Consider the following 21,537-nt stretch of genomic DNA (forward strand, 5'->3'; position numbering starts at 1 on the left):
ATGCATATTCAGAGACTCCCCCGAGCATATACTGCCATTATCAGCATGAACTGCAAAGTCCTAGTTCCATGCAGTGGGTCAAACACCCCCCTTCACCGACCCCCAACAATTCATTAGCCATTTTTCTAAAAGAACTTGATTAATGGAACCAAAAATAAATTGCCATTGAGTTGATTCCGACTCATGGTGGCCCCGTGCGTGTCAGAGTAGAACTGTGCTCCACACGGTTTCCAGTGGCTGATTTTTGGGAAGTAGATTGCCAGCCCTTTCTCCCATGGCACCTCTGGGTGGACTCGAACTGCCAACCTTTTGGTTAGGAGCTGAGCGCATTAACTGTTTGCACCACCCAGAGACTCTTGATGAACGGAGTTCCCACTGATAACAGTAAAGCACTTCACAGCCACAGAAATCAACCCGCCCACCCTCAGGACCAAATGAGATGCAATAAAGAGCCACACAGTGGTCACTGACATGGGCTGTCCATCCCCCAGCGCCTGATGAACAGACACAATGAAGAGAAGGGCTTTCCATGGACTCCTGGGGCGTCCAACAAGTGCGGGGAGTGAAGCCCACCATTCTGCTCTCACTGCAAGCATCTGCTCAGGCAAGTTGCACCTAAGCTGTGGCTTAACCTTCTCCCCCCCGGCCTCACAAAGAGACCCTCTTACCTCGAAGGGTCCCTGGCCTTCACGCCGCTGGGGTGACATAACCAGATTAAGGGGCATTAGCAGCCGGAGCACAATGACCTCACTGTGTACACTGCTCCCACACAGAATGCCCAGGGTGACAGGACAGATGGGAATGATGACAGACACCAACTCCAAGAGAAGGCATTAAGGGAACCCTTGGTGAAAAGAGGAAGTGAGGGGACACGCGGCACAGGCAGGGCTAGGCGATGTCATTACACCACCACTGCTGGGGGACGTGGTCTCGGAGCCGTTGTGAAAAGTACAAGGGAGCGTGGGACTCTCAGCAAATCCAGCTGTACGCCTAGCGAAAAGCGGACAGCAGTGCCTAAAAGAAATCCAATATCCTGGTCTTTCCATTTCCTCCTGGGATCGCCCTTAGAAGACGCCAGAAATAACTTAGAAAGTGGGTGGCCTACCCTGGTCAACGTGATTGTGCAGATGCCAATGGACACTCTGTAAGCTCTTGACCAGTATCCCGAGGACGCCTTCCCTAATGCTACCCCTGCGGCTGGATATCCTCCCCGTTCTGTGGCCCCAGCACTGTACTCACACTTCTGAACCCACTTACTAAGGTGAGTAGAAACTATTTCCAAATCTGCCTCATCAGCCTGCAGTCCCTTCAGGAGCTGGGATGCCAGCTAATTCATCCTGAAGTTCCCAGGACAGTAGCTGGTCAAAAACCATTGCTAAATGGGTGCACTTTAGTCCAGTCCTGGAGACTGAACCTCACAGGAGCACCCGAAGTTTCACAAACAGACACAGGTATTGTTAAGGATTGAGTTGTGTCCCCCAGAAATGTGTGTGAACTTGGCAAGGCCATGATTCCCAGTATTGGGTGGCTGTCCGCCATTTTGTGATCTGATGTGATTATCTAAGTGTTGTAAATCCTAACCTCCATGATGTTAACCAGGCAGGATCAGAGGCAGTTATGTTAATAAGGCAGGACTCAATCTACAGGATTAGGTTGTATCTTAAGCCAATCTCTTTTTAGATATAAAAGAGAGAAGCAAGCAGAGAGGAGGGGACCTCATACCATCAAGAAAGAAGTGCTGGGAACAAAGAGTGTCCTTTGGACCCAGGGTCCCTGCACTGAGAAGCTCCTAGACGAGGGGAAGATCAATCCTCCCCCAGAGCCGACAGAGAGAAAGAAAGGCTTCCCCTGGAGCTGGCACCCTGGAATCAGACTTCTAGCCTCTTAGGGCTGTGAGAGAATAAATCTCTGTTTGTTAAAGCCATCCACTCGTGGTGTTTATATTACAGCAGCACTAGATGACTAAGACAGGGACCAAGGAGGTGGTCTCTGTGCCATCCATCACCCGCCCCACCCTACCCAGTCCATGACCTACCTGGTCATCACAGAAGAAAAGCCCAGCCTATCACACATCCCTAGGGGCCACCTCACTGGGGAGGACGCCCAGTTTCTCCTCTCCCAGAAGAGCTTTGCAGATGGGAAGAGCCGGAAACAGAAGTGCACGGTCCAGACAAAATGACCTCAGTGGAGGCTGTTACAACAGAATCCTTTGAAATGGCCGACAGGGACCATCACAGGCACATCTTTCTCCAACATCCGTCAGGCCAGTTCCCTTAAACCTTTTTGTTTCAACTCCAAGTATTGTTTTTGGACTGGGAAAAGCCCAGAAATCTTTCATCAGCCCCTCTGATCACTTCCTCTGACCTTCCATGGCACAGCACCGGGAGCCCATCATCCATCAGCCTAGCCCAGGATCTGCCCCTGAGCTAATCCGAGAGAAGCAAACTTCCTGAGGACAGAGCTGGGGCCACCCACACGCCTGAGCTCACACAGCCCCACCTGCAAGCATGCCAACCTCTGAGATAAAACGCCACCCAAGCACAGGACCTCCAAACCTTTTAAGATGTTTTTTTTAAGCTGGTGGCTGGTATACTTCTTTCTGATAGTTTTTGACTGTTCAAATCCTGACATTTCACTTCCAGGTAAATAATAAAACCAGCAGATGCACTCTGACATGCTGTTTCTCAAATTACCTTGGCCATTTGCAAGGTGGGTGCTGCCTGCAGGTCAGAGACCCACGGACGGATGGAAACAGCCTGTACCCTTGGAGACTCTGTTAAGCTACGGAACAGTCTCCGGGGCCTCTTCCTCCAGGGAGCTAGTTAATGTCTACATCACTGAAAGTTGCTCTTGGTAAGATTTTCTCTTAGCTGCAGCCCAAAGCATTGCTAACCCACACATTCTGGGCTCTCTTCCTAAAGATACTTAAAAGAACAAGCCACAGGGGGTGTGTGTGTGTGCGTGTGTGTGTGTGTGCGTGTGCGTGTATATGCGTGTGTGTGTGTCTGTATGTATATGTATGTGTGTGTGCATGTGTGTCTATATGTATGCACGTGTATATATGTGTATGTCTGTGTGTATATATGTACATGTATGTATGTGTGTGTGTACACACATGCATGTTTCCTAGCTCTCTCCGCTGTTCTGATCCCACCCACCCCGAAATAACACACACTCTAACTAGTCCGCCTCTCGGCTCTGGCACGACCAGGCTCCTACTCTGCTTGGTCGGCTGACGGCTGTTCTGCTGCATCTCAGCCCCTCACTGGCTGATGTCACTACAGGTGTCCAGCCTGCCTGGCCCCACAGACCTGCTCAGCAATCCCTCTGCCTGTCCCTCCTTGCTCCCGCTCTGAGGGTCCACAGCTCATCTTTGAAATCTCCCCACCTCTCCTGAGTCCCTTACTCTCCTGGGGGGGATGAGAAGAGGTCACCCTCAGCCTCACCTCACCCACATTCCAGACTGAACCTCCCCCCCCGGGAGCTGGCTCAGAAGATGAGGCCCCCTTCACAGCCCTAGCTGATGCTCCAGGTGCTCCAGATCCCACATCTACCTTGCCCCTCCTGCACCAGCATCTCCTCCTCCACCTTGTCTCTTCAGCCGCTCCCCTCCTTCCTCTCAGCCTAACTGCTGGTCCAGGAGCTCCTGTCCCTAAAGCACCTTCCCTGAATTGTCTGCCAATCCCATTTGCTCCTTTGCTGCCAAGCTTCTGGTAAGGCGGTCAAGATTCACGGTCTGTTTTCTCGCTTCTCCATCTCTTATCCACCCACAGTCCTCTGCCTTGGGCCCATCACCTCTTTAGAACTGCCACAGCCAACGGCCCCACTGACCTCTGACTGCCAACTCCAGAGGGCGGGACTCAGGCCTCACCCTGCTCAGCCCTCTCTGCCGCACCTACCACCACCCTCGACTGCGTGACCCTGCTTTCACATTCTCACAGCGTTTATCACAGTCGGGAACTGTCTACTTTTTAAAAAAATGTACATGACTTGGTTTCCTTATTCATCAAACTGATTAGTAATAACAACAAAGTCCCTGGGTGGCACAAACGGTTAAGTGCTAGATCACCGAAAGGTTGGGGATTTGAACCCACGCAGAGGTGCCTCAGAAGACAGGACTGGCAATCTGCTTCCAAAAGGTCACAGCCTAGCAAACCCTACGGAGCAGTTCTACTCTGCACACGTGGGGCCGCCATGAGTTAGAATCAACTCAACGGCAGCTAAGAACAAAATAATCATAAAAATGCCTACGTCGTAGAGTTGTTAAGAAGACTAAGAGTTAATATCTGTTCCATCAACAAGAGAACGGATGAACAAACTAGAGTATATTCAGTAAATGGAATCCTCAGCAGTAACAGAAAGCATACAACAACAGGGATGCATCTCAGAAACATTGTATCAAGTGAAAACACACAACAAGGATGCATCTCAGAAACACTGTATCAAGTGAAAACACACAACAGGGATGCATCTCAGAAACACTGTATCAAGTGAAAACACACAACAACAGGGATGCATCTCAGAAACATTGTATCAAGTGAAGGAAGCCAGAAACAAAAGAGCACACGTTATATGATTCCATTTATGTGAAATTCCAGAACAGGCAAAACTGACCCAGAGTGCTAGAAATTGGAACAACGGTTGCCTACTGGGGGAGGGGTAAACTAGCAGCTTTCTGGGGTGACAGAAACCTTCTTCATTTTGATGGGAGTGGCAGTTACTCAGGTGGGTACACTGGTCAAAATTCATCAGACCACACTTGAATTGGTGCATTCCGTTGTATGTAAATTATATCTCAATACAAAAGGGAAAAACAACAACAACAAAAGAGTTAATAAACCATTCCCGAGGCCAACTCTTCAGACAAAGACTAGACTGGACTGTGGGACAGAAAATGATCCTCGCGAAGACTGTGCCTGTTAGGTCAAGCAGATACATGAGACTAAATGGGCAGCTCCTGGCCGGAGGCGAGATGAGAAGGCAGAGAGGGTCGGGAGCTGGTTGAATGGATGCGGGGAATCCGGGGTGGAAAGGCGGAGTGTGCTGTCACAGTATAGGGAGAGCAACAGGGGTCACATAACAATGTATGTATAGATTTTTGTATGAGAGACTAACTTGAATTGTAAACTTTCACTTAAAGTACAATTAAAAAAAAATTAAGAGAGTTAATATCCGTAAAGCGCCTACACAGTGCCTAGCATATTACAGACACTTAGCCGACATTAGTTAGACTGTTACTTACATGTTTATCTCTCCCTGGCTAAAGGCGTAGTGGTTAAGAGCTCGGCTGCCAACTAAAAAGGTCGGCAGTTCAAATCCACCAGCCGCTCCTTGGAAACCCCATGGGGCAGTTCTACTCTGTCCTATAGGGTTACTATGAGTTGATGGCAATGGGTTTCAATGGGGTGATGCAAGTAGTTTGCGATCAGCTGCTAATCTGAAGGTTGGAGGTTTGAACCCAAGCAACAGCACCATGGAAGAAAGGCCTGGCAATCTGCTTCTATAAAGATTACAGCCAAGAAAACCCAATAGAGCAGTTCTACTCTCTATCCATGAAGTCGCCATGAGCAGGAATCAACTCCATGGCAACAGGTTTGGTTTTTGGTATTCTGGCTAGCACATAAATCAGGGACGAGGTCTGTTACATTCTCCACTGTATCCCCAAGATCTGCAACATAGCTGCGCCTCAGCAGGTAAGTGGGTATTAGCTGAATAAATGATGAAATGGGCTACTGGGGTCACGCTATCCCTGCACACTCCCCCTGCGCTCTCCTGCCCTGACCGTGCTTCTCAGCTTTCCGCTGACCATCTTGTGCCCCCTGGTGCCCCAGACTCTCCTCCCAGGCCCCCTTCTCTCAGTAAGTGCTCTCCCCAGCACTCTCCTGGAAGGACTTTACACCTGTCCCTGTTAATGCCCACCTCCTCAGAGCCAACCCTCCACCCCAGGCTTGGCTCTGGGGTCTCCCATCCAGGGTTTCAGCTGCCTCACTTTACACTTACACCCACGCATGGGGGCTGCAAATGGTTAATATGCTCACCTGCTAACCAACAGGTCGGGGATTTTTGTTGTTGTGCTTTAAGTGAAAGTTTACATTCAAGTTAGTCTCTCATACAAAAATTGATACACACATTGTTATGTGACCCTAGCTGCTCTCCCTACACTGTGACAGCACACTCCTCCTTTCCAGCCCGGATTTCCCATGTCCATTTTAACCAGCTCCTGACCCTCTCTGCCTTCTCATCTCACCTCCGGCCAGGAGCTGCCCGTTTAGTCTCATGTATCTGCTTGAGTTAACAGGCACAGTCTTCGCGAGGATCATTTTCTGTCCCATAGTCCAGTCTAATCTTTGTCTGAAGAGTTGGCCTCGGGAATAGTTTTAGTTCTGGGCTAACAGAGAGTCTGGGGGCCATGTCTTCTGGGGTCCCTCCAGTCTCAGTCAAACCATTAAGTCCGGTCTTTTTACTAGAATTTGAGTTCTGCACCCCACCTTTCTCCTGCTCCATCCAGGACACTCTGCTGTGCTCCCTGTCAGGGCAGTCACTGGTGGTAGCCGGGCACCATCTAGTTCTTCTGGTCTCAGGCTGATGAAGTCTCTGGTTTATGTGGCCCTTTCTGTCTCTTGGGCTAATACTTCCCTTGTGTCTTTGGTGTTCTTCATTCTCCTTTACTCCAGGTGAGTTGGGATCAATTGATGCATCTTAGATGGCCGCTTGCTAGCTTTTAAGACCCCAGACACCACTCACCAAAGTGGGATGCAGAACATTTTCTTAATAAGCTTTGTTATACCAACTGCAAATGGTCGGAGATTTGAGTGCACCCGGGTTGCCTCAGAAGAAACACCTGGCAATCTGCTTCTGAAAAATCAGCCATTGAAAACTTCTGGAGGAGGCCGTGCCTCGCCACAAGGGAAAGAAAAAGAAGGGCCTCCTTGGGTTGGAGCTCCCAGCCAGGAGTTTGTAAAATACACGAATTACGAGAAACCAGATTCTCTGCGACACACCTTAAGCCAAGTGCTGGTTTTAAGAGGGTCTATTTTCAACCACGTGAAGCCAAAGAACGTGTTCTATTCACAAGGAATCCTGACAAAGCGGAGTGAGGTGCCCGGGATGCGGAACGAGTACAAACTACAATACGAAGACACAGTAAGAGCTGCCAGCTTCACAAGCCTAATCTCCGTCACGGGGAGCCAAGAAAGGCATTTTACTTCAGGGAAAAACAACGCAGAGGGAGCAGGAAGATAAGGGAAGTAAAAATCCAGTCACGTGGGGGATAATTAAAGGAACTTGGGCGGTGGCGCCAAGGTTAAGAGCTCGGCTGCTAACCAAAAGGTCGGCAGTTTGAATCCACCAGCCATTCCTTGGAAACCCTATGGGGCGGTTCTACTCTGTCCTGTAGGGTCGCTATGAGTCGGAATCAACTCGACGGTCACCGGTTGGTTGTTCTGTCGATAGGGAGGTTTTATCTTAGCCAAGCCACCACCTGGGGACACAGTGCTGCCTTCAGATACTGCAGCGCCGCTGGGTCGATGCAGGACCAGCAAGCAGAATTTCACCAATTGCCGCTGAGATGCCGCCGACTCGTGACAACCCCACGTGCGTCAGAGTAGAACTGGGCGCTGCAGGGTGTTCAATGGCTGCTGTTTCAGAAGCAGATCGCCAGGCCTTTCTTCCAAGGTGCCTCTGGGTAGACTCGAACCTCCGACCTCTCAGTTAGCAGGTGAGCATGTTAACCATTTGCACCACGCGGGGGGTCCAAGCAAATTTTAGGGAGACAAATTTAACTCAATTTATGTAAGAACTGCTGACATTTACCGAGCATGTAAAACAGGCGCTGTCCTAAGCATTTTATATGAATTAACTCATTTAGTTCTCAGAAGAACCCCATGAGCTAAGAACTGTTATTACCTTGTTTAACAGATGAGAACCCAGAAGCAGGTTACAGGACCTGCCCGGGAAGCTTGCCTCATAAACGCACGGTTGTGGTTTGAACCCAGGCCATCTGGCCCAGAGTTCACACCCTTAGCCTCAAGGCTGTTCTGCCTCGTCGACAATTTAACGTTAATATTTAGAGTTCTCTGGAAGTTACGTTGTTAGAACCCCACGCACAGGGACAACTCGTCCAAGAAGAGGTTGCATGACCCCGCAGTGGCGACCCAAGAGGAGGTGTTGCTGAATGAGAAGAATCTGGGGTGTGGAAGTAGACGCCTACAGGGTCCCCTCCGGCTCTAAGATCCTACAATTCTATTTTAGAATGTTCCGGGTCAGGTCATTAACAAAACCTAAGAGCTGGCTCCCGCACCACGGCGTAATTCTGCCTCCTCTGACTCAGACAGACAGAAACACTCAGAGATGGTTCATGGGTGGTGAGGGCGAGCCCAGTGGCTTCAGGAGGAGAGAATCCAGGCTGCGTGGACTTCAGCAAGCATTGGGTTTGGGCTCCCATCCATCACTTCTGCTGCCACCAGGCACGAGCAGAAGCTCCAGGTCTGTGGGATGTTGGGTGCACCCTGTCAGGGCACCACTAGGGACCGTGCTTAGGGCTGATGAGGTGAGGACGCAGGGCGTAGGGACAGGAGTGAGGGGTAGGACAGCGTTTCCCAGCCGCTTTATGTTACGGCACCCACCAAACCAAACCCAGACCCATTGCCATCGAGTCAATTCCAACTCACAGTGACCCTACAGGACAGAGCAGAACTGCCCCATGGGGTTTCCAAGAAGCACCTAGGGGATTCGAACTGCCGACCTTTTGGTTAGTAGCCGAGCTCTTAACCACTGCGCCACCAGGGCTCCATGGCACCCACAGAGGAGATAATAGCACATTGCAGGAAGGGGCTGTACGTGCACAAAGGGGACAACCTCTAAGGCTCAGACCACCCCAAACCCTGCCTGGAAGCCCCCAGGATATGATCATCTCTTGTCTGCAAGCCATGCGAAGCCCCCCACTCGTGGATGGAGGATGGGGAACAGTACTGAGAAAACACAGCAGCATTCCCACTTACTAAGGACCTCCTGCCTGCAGGAAACAGGACAGAGGAAGAGCTGACTAATGGCGACCACCTCCCCTGTGTCTCCATCCCTCCCCAGGAAGCACGTAATCCAAGAAGCACAAATGAAGCCTCTCACCTTAGAAGGACCACGCTGTCGGACATGAAGGCTCCAATGGTTACATCTGAAAACAAGACGTTCACAGCATTCAGAGACTTGCTGGAGCCTGTTCCCACCCATCCCCATGGCAAGGCGCTCTACAGCAAAGGAGCCCCGCTTTGAGGCCAGGGAGCCCTCTTGCAGCCATTCTCTGGCTATATAACGCCTCAGTAAGAATGAGAACCACACTGTCCCCTAAGGCAGCCAGCTGATCGCCACACGTGGCCATAAAACCAAACCCAACCCATAGCCATCAAGTCGATTCCAACTCATAGTGACCCTATAGGACAGAGTAGAACTGCCCGATAAGGTTTCCAAGGCTGTAAATCTTCACGGAAGCAGACTGCCAGATCTTTCTCCTGTGGAGTGGCTGGTGGGTTCGAACTGCCGACCTTTCGGTTAGCAACTGAGTGCTTTAACCACTGTGCAACCAGGGCTCCTCACATGTGGCTATTGTCAGTGTGAAATACGCACTGGATCTCAAAATCTAGTACCGAAACAAGTTAACTATCTCATTAATAAGTTTTATACTGACTATATGTTGAAATGATAATATGTTGGATATATTCAGCAAAAAAAAATTAAAATTAATTTCACCTGTTTCTCTTTGCTTCTTGGTGTGGCTAGTTGAAAATGTTAAATCCCATATGTGATTTGCATTATATTTCTATAAGATAGCACTCAGACAGAGGGGTACCTGGAATTAAATGACCGCTGGGAAAAGCTCCAGGTTCTGCAGAGCTTGCGGGTCCTCACCGCTCCACCCTGCATCCTATGCGACCTGAGAGTCACTCAGCCTCTCAGTTTCCCTGTCTGCAAAATGGGGGTAATTATCCCCTAGTGTCTTCTTTAAAAGGAGCCCCGGTGGCGCAATGGTTAAGCACTCAGCTACTAACCAAAAGGTCAGTGGTTCAAACCCACCAGTGGCTTCTCCGGAGAAAAGACCTGGCAATCTGCTCCCGTAAGGATTACAGCCTAGGAAATCCTATGGGGCAGTTCTACTCTGTCCTATAGCGTCACTATGAGTCAGAAACGACTCAACAGCACACAACAAACGTCTTCAAAAGCTAATATTTAAATCAGATAACATTCGTGAAAACACTTGGTAAACTATAAGCCAGGATACCAGCGGTAACTGACACTATAATGCTTATTTCTAAATACCTTTAATCTAGGAAGTACTCACTACATTTCTGCCACAGGAATTTCTGTAAAGCTCCACACTCCTGAGGCTTAAACCCTCACATTAGACTCTTCTACCTCCTGCCTTTCCTCCTCCTAATGTAAATCCCTTAGCCCTGGGGTTCCCGCTTCTTCTCCACAGAATCAAGCATCCGAACCCGCAGGTCACCAAATGACGGCCGATGTACGAGGCCCTCCTGAAGGAAAAGCAAAGAGCAAATGCCTGGAGTACAGTGCTGCTAAGCCCTCTGCACTCAGGTGTGCCACTTCCATAAATAATCTTTAAAACTGCTATTTGAGATGTTTAAAAATCTGCTGAATGTGTAATCCTTTTATGAAAAATCCAACATAAGAAACTCAGAAACGTATGTGAAATGCACGCAGACCTCCGCCGTGTATTAACAGAGAAGCAGCCGAGTTACTAGGAAGCCGGGGTCAACGCCCACCACGACGGGGTCTCTCTCTGGTCAGCCTCTTCTCCTCTCAGTGTCCTTGTTTATGAAGGGGGCAGAAGACCCCCATCCCTACCTACCGACTGGGTTTGCTGTAAGACGTACATTGCAGATGGAAGCAATTTGCACATATTAAAGTGCTAATCCAATATAAAGTATTATTTAGAGATGACCATGAATTGCCCAGAACAAGGAGAACTGCCTTCTCAAACTTAAAAAGACCCATGAGGAGCTATCTCGGGACAGCCCCTCAGCACTGAGCCCCGTCTGTTCCCATGCCTCCTCCTGGCTCTGCAAAGTCACCAGGGATGATCAGAACTCCTGTCCAAAAGAATCTAGGAGATCTGGTGCCCTCCTACGGGATTGCATTCTTTTTCCTGAGACCTGTCCAAGGCATTTTAAGTGGAAAGAGATGTTTCCTCAAAGGAAAGCTGACCTCTATTTTCAGGGAAATTTCTTTCTGAATTCCATAATGATTCTGGATTTTCTCAAATTCTTGTTTTTGTCTCCTCAACCCACCCCATCGCACATCTTCAAACACCTGAAAAACCACCATTCTGCAGCCTGGGCAATTTACCTAAACCAGGTATCACTTGGGGTTGGAGTTTGAAATCACATATTTTTATTCATTTAGCCTCAACTACCACAAGGCATCAATTCACCCAGAAGACAAGCGAGCTAGCCTTGAGGGGTGAAAGACACTTACACTGTTTGTCTGAGGTCAGTTTGTCCCTCGGCAAGAGAACGGGATTTTCTTCTTGCTCCAAATCTTTCTCTCAATAATTTGTTTGGTAGTGAAGTGGGGGAGGTGTGGCTTAGCTTTTTTTTCCCCTCTTACTACTAACTGTGAGAAGCCCCCTCCAAAAATGGTTAAATACCAAGGAAAACGCGTCCCAAATTTCCTGCTTTTTATTCTGAGGTTTACATTTTAAATGGGGACAATGCTTCTATCTTCATTAGAAAGAATTACTGCCACACAAATTTCTGTAAAACTCTGCCCTCCTGAAGCTTAAACCCTTCACATTAGATCATTTTAAAACCCCAAAATAAACTCCAACCTTATTTTTTCCTTAAAATCGAACACCAGGCAAAACACTCACATCCTGGTGTATGAATTTTCCTAACCCTAAGTGGATGTAGTGACTCAACAGGCTGGAACTTGATCTCAGTTCATCTCATGTTACATTAAAGGAAAACAGCTTACCAGGATAGCCATTGCCATCCATATCGATGCCTCCTGATATGGACTGACCGAACATCCGGAGCACTGGGGTTATCTTCCGCCCAGACAGTTTCTGAAACAGATCACGGGGAAACTGAGTCACCAGAAGGGACCACGCTCACAAAGAAAAATCTGTAGCCATTGTATCCCAGCTTCCCTAGGATACTTGGTCTTGAAATTATCAAAGAAAATAATTTCGTCCTAATTTGAAAAGAGGGGTCTGTCTTCAGCAGACAGTTGAAGGCTACATACTCCTTTATTATTACTTGCCTTTGCCAAAGGCACCATTGACAAATTTTCCTAAGTTCTGCGCAAACGAAAAAAGCGACCTAGTGTGATGAAGTTTTGATATGTGGAAGTTCAAGATGAACACAGTTTAACTTCCATTTCTAGGAAAGGTTCTGTTTTTACACAGGTGTATCTGACTAAGATGCTAGAACATACTTGCCTTATCTCTCTCTACCCAAACATTTACCAAATATTTAACACACCTCTCCCAAGAGGCGCTCATTAAAGGATCTCTCCCTAGATGGGTAGGTAATTAACACACCTAGCTGGAAAAAGACCTTTTGGTTAGCAGCCATAGCTCGCGGTAGCTCTTAATCATTGCGCCACCAGGGCTCCAGCTAGAAAAAATGTCCATGTGGAGACCACCTCTCAGTGAAATCAGCCAGAGACTCTATAGGCTCCTGAGCTTCACCAAAACAAACAAACAAACTCATTTCCATCAAGTTGATTCCGACTCACGGAGACCCCATGTGTCGCAGACTAGAACTGTGCCATAGGGTTTTCTTGGCTGTAATCTTTATGGAAGCAGTTCACCAGGTCCTTCTTCGATGGAGTTGCTGGATAGATTCGAACCACCAATCTTTAGGTTAGCAGCTGATCGTCAACAGGGTTAAAGACCTTTTCCTAGTAAATCTACATCTCCCTGGTCCTGAACCTTTTATAAACTGTAGGAAATAACAAGAAATCTGATGCTCAGCCTTTCTGTTTAAAATGCAACCCCAACCAACCAGCTGGAGTCCACAGCCCCACTCGTGTGTGGCATGCCAGATTGGTTCTTACCTTCTATTCACCATTAGGTTCAACACATGTCAGTACACACTGCACTGGTTCCAAAATGTGTGCTGTACAGCCAGCCTTCCTCACACTGAAGCTGGGCATCGACATTGGCGTGGTTCGATTCACATACCAAGGGTATCACAAAGATACCCAACTTCCTGAGTCAGAAAAGTCCCATCTTCCGGTAGCTGACCTGTTCCCTCTTCCCTTTTCCCTCTATCTCTATGGTCTTCCCAGGGAGATTTACCTCCTGACACCCTCAATGTGGACGCCTAGAGAGATGCTTTCTGTCCCTGTCAGAACTAGGATTTACAGATATTCAGGGGCGAACTTCAGACTCTCTTTCCTTATCCTTTTCCTTACTGAGTCATCCGGCAGAGAAGTCACGAGTGTGGGGATGGGGAGTTTCCATGGGGCCCACAGGAGACACCAGGGCCACACTCCCACCCCCAGAAGCCTGTAACGGTAAATGGTCCTTCCAGAAATGATCTGAGAGGGTCGCCATTTTCAGTCAAGCCTTCCAGCAGGATATGTGCAGGGCATCAAAGCGCTAACTGGAACACTATAAGAAACACTGAAGAGATTTAGATTTCTTGCTAATGGGCAGTGCCCTGCATCCCACACGGCTCTGCTAAACAAACGTGTGTGTCTGCCTATTTTCTTCAAAACCATGCTCGGAAGTAGAAGTGCAAGAAGGCGCGCAGCAGTTTGCCCTGGACTGTGTTTCTCAGCTCTGCTGAGGCTGGGACAAGGGGGTTGCAGTGAAGGGGTGGTCCATTTGGGGGTGGTGATGCAGGATTAAGCTATCCCGCAGACATCTGCAGGCCATTATGCTATAAAGTCAGGAAGATAAGTCTGCTTAGCACTAATAACCCTAATGAAAACCAGGAGCCTCGGAAAGCCTCAGCCAGACCAGGTTTGTATGTATGTCCCTCCTGGTAGGACAAAGATCACAGGGGCCGCCAGCACACGCCCAGAGGGCTTTCCAACTGAGAAAGGCACATGAGACTCTTAAAATCGACACTTTTCACGGCAAATGCAAGAAAGAGCAAAGAGTTAAAGACTAATGTGGAAGAAGTGGAAGTCCTCATCTCATTATTTATCCAGCAGAAATAATACCAATCTGGGCCAAAGAAAAGCAACTGCGCTGCTCAGAGATTTTTTCTGGAACCAGAGATTCCTTCCTCTAGTTCACCCACACAAAGCCCGCTCTGTCCCAGGACCCGGGTCCTGCAGAATTAAAGGATTCTTTCTCCCTTTTAAATCACTGACCTTATCATACGCCTGTTAGCAGCTCGGCAAAGTATAACCAAAGCTGTTTCAGGTTTTTGTGGGTGGTGGTTTTCTTTTTTTTTTTTTTATTTTAAGAGCACAAAACCACTTCTCTCTGTGGATGCACGCGGGCCAGCCTGCGTGCTGACGAAGGCAGGATGGTTCCAGCTGCTGAGCCTTGCTTCCTACTACGGACACTCAACGCTAACCACACAATTTATACTTTAGTTCTCTGCAGGGATTCCACCCAGCAACAAAACAAAACACTGGAGGGTCTGGGGAGGAGGGAACAGTCCCACGCAGGTTGCCTCTCTGTGGTTAGCTTCCGAGGGCCGGGAGCAAGCTTCCAGGAGGATGCGTGCAGGATGACCCTGGGTGCGGCCTGGTCACGCTGCCCGGGGACCGGCCCTCTGAATGGTTTGCAGCTTGTCATCCTAGGAAGAGTGCCCCTGACAAAACAGTGCAGCTCTTGTGACACGGATGTGCCCCAAAGTGTGCCCTAAGCCTGCTCCTCCTGCCACAGACGAAGTACCTAGGAGTCTGCCACTCCCACTGGTACTTATTTTTGTTATTTATTCCTAATGTCGATAAACACCCCTCCGAGTATGCCTCATGGTGCAGTAAGTTCGCATTTGTTGTTGTCGTCAGCTGCCATGAGTTGGCCCCCAAATCCTGGCGACCCCATGCACCATGGGATGAAAGGCTGCCTTCTCAGTCCGGTGTCCCCGTGACTGGCTGTGGATCAGAACACTGGGACACAAAGGCTTTCACTGGCTCCATTTTGGAAGTAGATCGCCAGGCCTTTCTTCCTACTCTGTCTTCATCTGGAAGCTCCACTAAAACCTGTTCGGCATCATAGCAACACAAAAGCCTCCACTGACAGATGGGTGACAGCTGCGCATGAGGTGCATCGTCTGGGGATCAAACTTGGGTCTCCTGCACAGAAGGCAAGAATTCTAGCACTGAACCACCCAGGTCCCCAAGCTTACGTGTCCCCTCTAAGTTCTCCCACTGGGATTCCTTGGGTGTTCCTTTTTCCAACGCGGAGGTGAGGATGGTGGTTACGATAAAAGGTTGGGGAGTCAGACCAACAAAGTCTCAACGCCCACACTGCCACTCACTAGCAGTTGTCCTTGGGCACGTGAAATAACGCCCCTGAGTGGTTAAAGAGCTCTGCTGCTAACCAAGAGGCCTGCAGTTTGAATCCACCGTCACTCCTTGGAAACCCTGTGGGGCAGTTCTACCCTGTCCTGTAGGGTCGCTAGGAGTTGGAATCAGCTCGACGGCAACAGGTTTGGTTTTGGTGGCCAAATCCGCCTCACAGACAGAAGGGAGACAGTAAATGTGCCCATGTCACATGGCTGCTGTGAGGATTACAGGTATGAAAAAAGGGCAGAGTAAGCACTCAGGAAGCTTGGCCAGCAGCTGCCTAAGTACTTGCATCTTGTATGCGGGACACTGAGCTGAGCAGGAGGTACCTGTAGTGATGGAACCCAAAGCTCCGCTGGCAACCAACCAACCAACCAACCAACCTACCCACCAACCCCGCAACCCACCCCCCAACCAACCCACCAACCAACCTACAAACCAACCAACCCACCCACCAACCCACCAACCAACCCACCCATCAACCCACCCACGAACCCACTAACCCACCAACCAACCAACCAACGAACCAACCAACCCACCAACCAACCTACAAACCAACCAACCAACCAACCTACCCACCAACCAACCTACCCACCAACCCCCCAACCAATCCACCAACCAACCAACTCCCCAACCAACCCACCCCCCAACCAACCAACCTCCCAACCAACCCCCCAACCAACCCACCAATCAACCTACAAACCAGCCAACCCACCCACCCACCAACCAACCCACCCACCATCAACCTTTAATCAGCCAACTTACGTCTGCTGTGGAGAAGAACAATTTTAAGAGTGTGTAAACTGTACTTAAGTTTATATACTGCTTCTGAAAATTAACTTGTAAACCGAGTCTTTTATCTTACCCAGAAACTTTGGTATATGAACAGGGTTTGATACTTTACCACTATTTCATTTTATAGCTGAAAACAAGACTCAGTTAAAAGTTTTGTTTCCTTGGCAATAACCAAGATAAGGAGCTTGTGTTTAAGCAAAGCGTCTTTGCGATGAGAAGCATAAACATGAGTGGGAAGTGATTAGCACACAGTAAGTGTTCAATAAGTAAATATTTGCTGATTGAGAATTTCTCAATTGGTGCTCAGCCGTCTTTTGTCACGGACCCATTGGGAGAAAGACATGGGCCTGTTCCACTCTAGATACAGACGTCCACAAATATGCTGATGATACATTTCTGTCAAGAGTGTGACTTCCTTTTTTCCCATGGGCTAGGCCTGACACCATCAGCAAGATTGAACACCAAGCTGATATGGCAAAAAACAGAGCTTACCACTTCCATATTCCCCAGTCTGGGTCGCAAGGCCAGAGCTTTGATGAGCTCCTCTGTTTGATGCCAAGTGGGACAACATCCTCGTGACAAGGACCTCTCCTTTATGGCCCACTGCCTCTCTAGATTAGATTTTTTAAATCATATTCCTTTGCCCTAGCACAGAGGGTTGAACTCGAAGGAGTAACCGAGAAAAGAAAGCCTGGTCTTCTTACACAAATAGCTCTACTCTGGATGGCACAAATTTGGACACAGCCTTTGGAGGCAGAAGCAAGACCGTGAGCAAATTCAGGATTCCACTGGCTGAGTTTTTGTGCTTAATCAACAATACCAACGGTTGGTATCTGGTAACTAGAGGGAGAGCAGGCTGAAGGCAGGAGCCACGTGTCTTCTACGTACCCCCAGGATCTGGTACATAGTGGAAGTTTGTTACATGTTTGTGGAATGAATGGATGGACAAACAGCTTCCATGTCACTCTCACATCAATTACCATTGAGTACTGACGGACCATCCCACCGGCATCACCATGATAGATATACACTGCCCCCGCAAGGTCGTCTTCCTTGGGTGCACCAATGGCCACATCTGAGGGGAGACAAACAGCTATGGGTTAGAAAAGCCACGTGGGAAAATATAAGGGCCGTGTCCTAATTCCTGTTATCATGCCTGAGTCCCTCAATACCAGAAGTTTCTTGGTTGTTGATTATTCAATCACTAAATTAGGCACATGGTCTCGTAGCAGAAAGAAACTAGGTAGAAAGAAAATATAGAGAAGCTGAGAAGAGTTTCAGTTCCAGAGAAGTTTCGATCTCTTCCTCATAGGAAAAATCAATGACCCAACCAATAAATGAAATGCAAATCTAAACCACCCACCCTAATTTCTGTCTTGTCAGAGAACTGAATTCCCTAGATGATGATTACTGAGTAACTGAGGAAGTCAACTCAGTTCCTGGATAAAGGCAATTTACTGAATGGCACTCAATCCACCAAGAAAATAAATGTTACTCTCACAGGCTGACAAGTCCTGGAACAATGCTTCCAGCTTCCTTACTTTTTTCCTTTTGTAGCTGAAAGAAGTCACGTGCTTGCAGAAATGAGGTCAAGGGTGAGGGGCATGGCACCCACACAACCTCAAGGTGGAGACCCTCACTGTCTGAAGGAAGCTCTCTGCCCAACGGTCTGAGGGTATCAAAGGAGCCAAGAGCTGCCCCCCAGCTGTCTCCCACCTCAGTCATCCCCAACACTGCTGAGGTGGCTCCCACAAGTTCCGATGTCTGTATACTGCTCAAACAGTGAGAGAAGGAGCCATTACACGGACCAGAGAGAGAAGCAAAGAGGCTGACAAGGATACTGCTGTCCAAAGACAGACAGACAGATGCACAACCCACTTCAAAAGTTAACCCAACACCGTATCATCACAAGGGGAGAAAAATGTCTAATTGGCTCCTCACTCATTTCACAAACGACATGGTGGTGGCGTGTCAGAGGCTCAGAAGCAAGAAAGAGTTTGAGGAGAAAGGAAGCTGGTTCGAACTTCTCTGCCAGAAGAAGCTCCCGCTGGACCAGCTGCAAGGTTCACTTCCACCCCAAACTCATAGCAAAGACCGGTGAGCCGAGCAGAAAGGATGCACAGAAACAGCTCCAGCAGCTCCGAGCTCAGCCCTAACATCTAGATGGAGAACGGCTTCCCTGAGAGCACGCTGACCGGGCCGGCGCTGGCGGGCTGATCCAGAAGCACCTTCCGAGGAGCGTGAGAGGCCAGGCTGCTGTTCGCAGCGGGGCGGTTCCTATACCCCAGGGGCTGCCCACACTAGGAGGGAAGCACTGACCTGGGAACCCGTCATCATCGAGGTCACCCAGGCTGGCGATGCTCTCCCCAAAGTGAGCGTTGTAGGCGCTGTCCCCGGTCAAGGCCACCTGCTCCTCCAGGGCTCCCTGGTCAACAGGATGGAGGAAAAACGGAAAACAAACAGAACAAACCAACACCACAATAAAAAACCAGAGCTCAGGAGGCTGCCCTCCTAGCGCGCACCCACTGACAGGAAACACCCGGGCAGAATCACAGCCCCCACCCCACTCCTCTCTCCTGGTGCGAAACGAGCCCCGTTTACCTATGAAGCACGAGGGTCCCCAACAGCTGGGATGTGCTTTAGCGGGAAGGAATGTGTCATGCTGGCCAGTGACTAAACCTCCCCTTGTCATAATACTCGAAAAACAAGCCAAGCAATCAGCCGGGTCCTCAGCTTTCCTTACAGTATACCATTTCCCCCCCATCTAAAGTGGTTTTAAAAGGGTATACATTGTTCTGTGGTCTTTCCCCCTGTGCCTTTCGGTACAAGTTTATAAAGATGTTTTTCAGGGTTGCTGTAAGTCGGAATCCACCCGACAGCAATGGGTTTTATGGATTAGTAATCTTGAGAGATGGAGCCATGGTTCAGAAAAATCCAAAACACCCCATAGTTCTTGGCCAGGGGTTGGGGAGGTGTACATGATGATGCCTATTACTATGCATACCTCAAGTTTGAATTTCCTGAGCAAACGCCCACGGACGCAAGGAAAGGGTCCCTGGTGTAGGGTCCCTGGTACATGGTGGCAATAAAGGCGTCTGAGCATACCCACTCTACCCCCAAGTCATTCACACGTGACTCTCAGGGCGTTCAAAAGCAACCCAATGCTTCAGGGTCTAGAGTACTCTAGCCTGCCCGGTGTAGAAGCACTCTGGACCCACCATTCACCCACAGGCCATCCCAGGGAGAGCTTGGCTTGTGTCGTGGCCAAATCTTCTTTTTCATTAAAACACATACAACTTGCAACTTGCAAACAGTATAAGGATGTGATGCTACCTTGGGTCAGGGAAACCCCCACCCCACAACGCAAACGTATATGTTGATTTTCTCCTATTAGTGTGGTGGGGAAGAGAAACAGCAGCAGCCGACGCCTTGCATGCACCAGGCACTGTATACTCCTCTGCTTGTTTAAACCACGCAACCTGAAGGAGACCTTATTACTCCCCCCATTTTACAGATGAGAAAACTGAGTCACTGATGTCAAGCTATGTGTCCACATCACACAGGACAGCAGGTGGCAGAACCAAGATTCAAACTCAGGTCCACTGGCCCCAAAGTCACCATTCTTTCCATTCCTCCAGGCTGCCATGCCATCATTAATTAAACAGGATGAGGTTCAACTGACATAAGAACAGTCTGGTACTTAGGGCAACCACACAGAATTAGCAAATTGAGGCGGGGGGGGGGAGGTATATGGGCGCAATGTACCCAGAGACAGTCTAGGGGGATTATCATTTTCCAGAATGCTACCCCCGACTTAGACACACTGTTGGGCATGTCACCTTGTAGCCTCAAAGAAGTGAACACCTGGGCAAATGTTTCCATCCCCTACAAATAGAATGGCCAGCAGGAGGCTTTCGGACTGGCCCGCATCGCTGAACGCCTGTTGTTCTCATCTCCATCACGGCCCCCTTGCTTCTCCCCATGCCCCTCCCGGTCCCCTGCCTGGAAGGTCAGTCGGGGTACAAGTGCCAGGAGTCACTGCAACAGGTGCCACGAGTCACTTCATGTCCTCTGGTGCCCAAGAACATCTTCCCAAACACAAACACACAAAGAACCAAACAGCGTCTTCCCTCCCGGCTCTAATCCAGCTTCTCGATGGGTTTGCCAGCAGCACAGCCGCACAGGGTTCTCCGGTTCACTGGCCCTTCTTTAGATCCCTTGGCTTTCTTTTTGGCACCTGCCTGCCTCGTTATAATTAAACACCATCCCCTCCCCGTCCCCCCACTGGAATAACTAGAATCTTGGTTGCTGATTAAAAATACACTTTTACTGATTTTTTCCTGATCATGGAAGTATTACATTTTCACAATTTGGATAAAGATAAAACTATAAGTCTACCCTGGTCCCACGGCCCGAAGGTATCGGTACTCACACTGTGCGCGTTTTCCAGGTTTGTAAAGGCTGTGGGCACATGCAGTGCTGATCCTAGTTTTTCATTCACTATCTCACAAGCATTTCTCACATTAGTTAAAGGTCTGGTGGGGCCAGAGTTGACGCATTTAACCATTTCCCCCTGGTTGAACACTCTGACTTCCAGACCCTGAAAAGACTCTTTCTCACCCGTCTCCCTGCTCTGCAGGTGGGCTGCTCTCCCTGCCCGCCCCCCGGGCTGCAGGGGTGCAGAGACGTCTTTCTGATCCCCCACATCCTCCTTAAAGCTCTGCCCTAATGGACCTCAGTACGCAGGACAAGGGGTATCGTGATTACAGCCCTCGCCACGTCATCCGTCCCCACCCAGCCCCCGGCCCCATCATGCTGAACAATAAGGCTCTCTTGTTCTGATCCCAGCACCACCAGGAGTCTCCAACCCAGAGACCTATGGGACCCGGGCCGGTGAGGCAGCAGGTACGAGAAAAAGTAAATAACATTGCAAGTGTGCTTACCAAACACCAAAAAAAACCAAACCCACTGCCGTTGAGTTGACTCCGACCCATAATGACCCTATCAGACAGAGTAGAACTGCCCCATGGGGTTTCCAAGGAGCAGCTGGTGGATTCAGACTGCCGTCCTTTTGGTTCACAGCCAAACTCTTACCCACCGTACCCCCAGGGCTCCAGGGTGCCTACAGGTGCTTGTAATTTGCCTCCTCCCTGTCTGCCTAGCTCTTACTTCTTCCAGATTCCTCTGGGAAGACTTCTCTAGTTCCCTTCCTGGGCAGAGGGACGCTCCTAGGGAGGCAGCATGACCTACAGCCCA

General features: G+C 49.2%; 1 protein-coding gene across 1 annotated transcript in view; it reads right to left on the reverse strand.

The window, feature by feature from the left end:
- Positions 1 to 21,537, reverse strand: part of LOC101342329 (integrin alpha-9) — a 234,667-nt gene that overhangs the window by 158,567 nt on the left and 54,563 nt on the right. The window contains exons 11-15 of the mRNA XM_023732203.1: positions 18,601 to 18,706; positions 17,262 to 17,356; positions 11,983 to 12,073; positions 9,124 to 9,169; positions 9,000 to 9,013 (exon numbers count right to left, since the gene is read on the reverse strand). Of these exons, the coding sequence (XP_023587971.1) occupies positions 9,000 to 9,013; positions 9,124 to 9,169; positions 11,983 to 12,073; positions 17,262 to 17,356; positions 18,601 to 18,706 (352 nt within the window). The remainder of the gene's footprint in view (positions 1 to 8,999; positions 9,014 to 9,123; positions 9,170 to 11,982; positions 12,074 to 17,261; positions 17,357 to 18,600; positions 18,707 to 21,537) is intronic.

This window comes from Trichechus manatus, unplaced genomic scaffold (assembly GCF_000243295.1).
Source record: "Trichechus manatus latirostris isolate Lorelei unplaced genomic scaffold, TriManLat1.0 scaffold00049, whole genome shotgun sequence".
Taxonomy (NCBI): domain Eukaryota; kingdom Metazoa; phylum Chordata; class Mammalia; order Sirenia; family Trichechidae; genus Trichechus; species Trichechus manatus.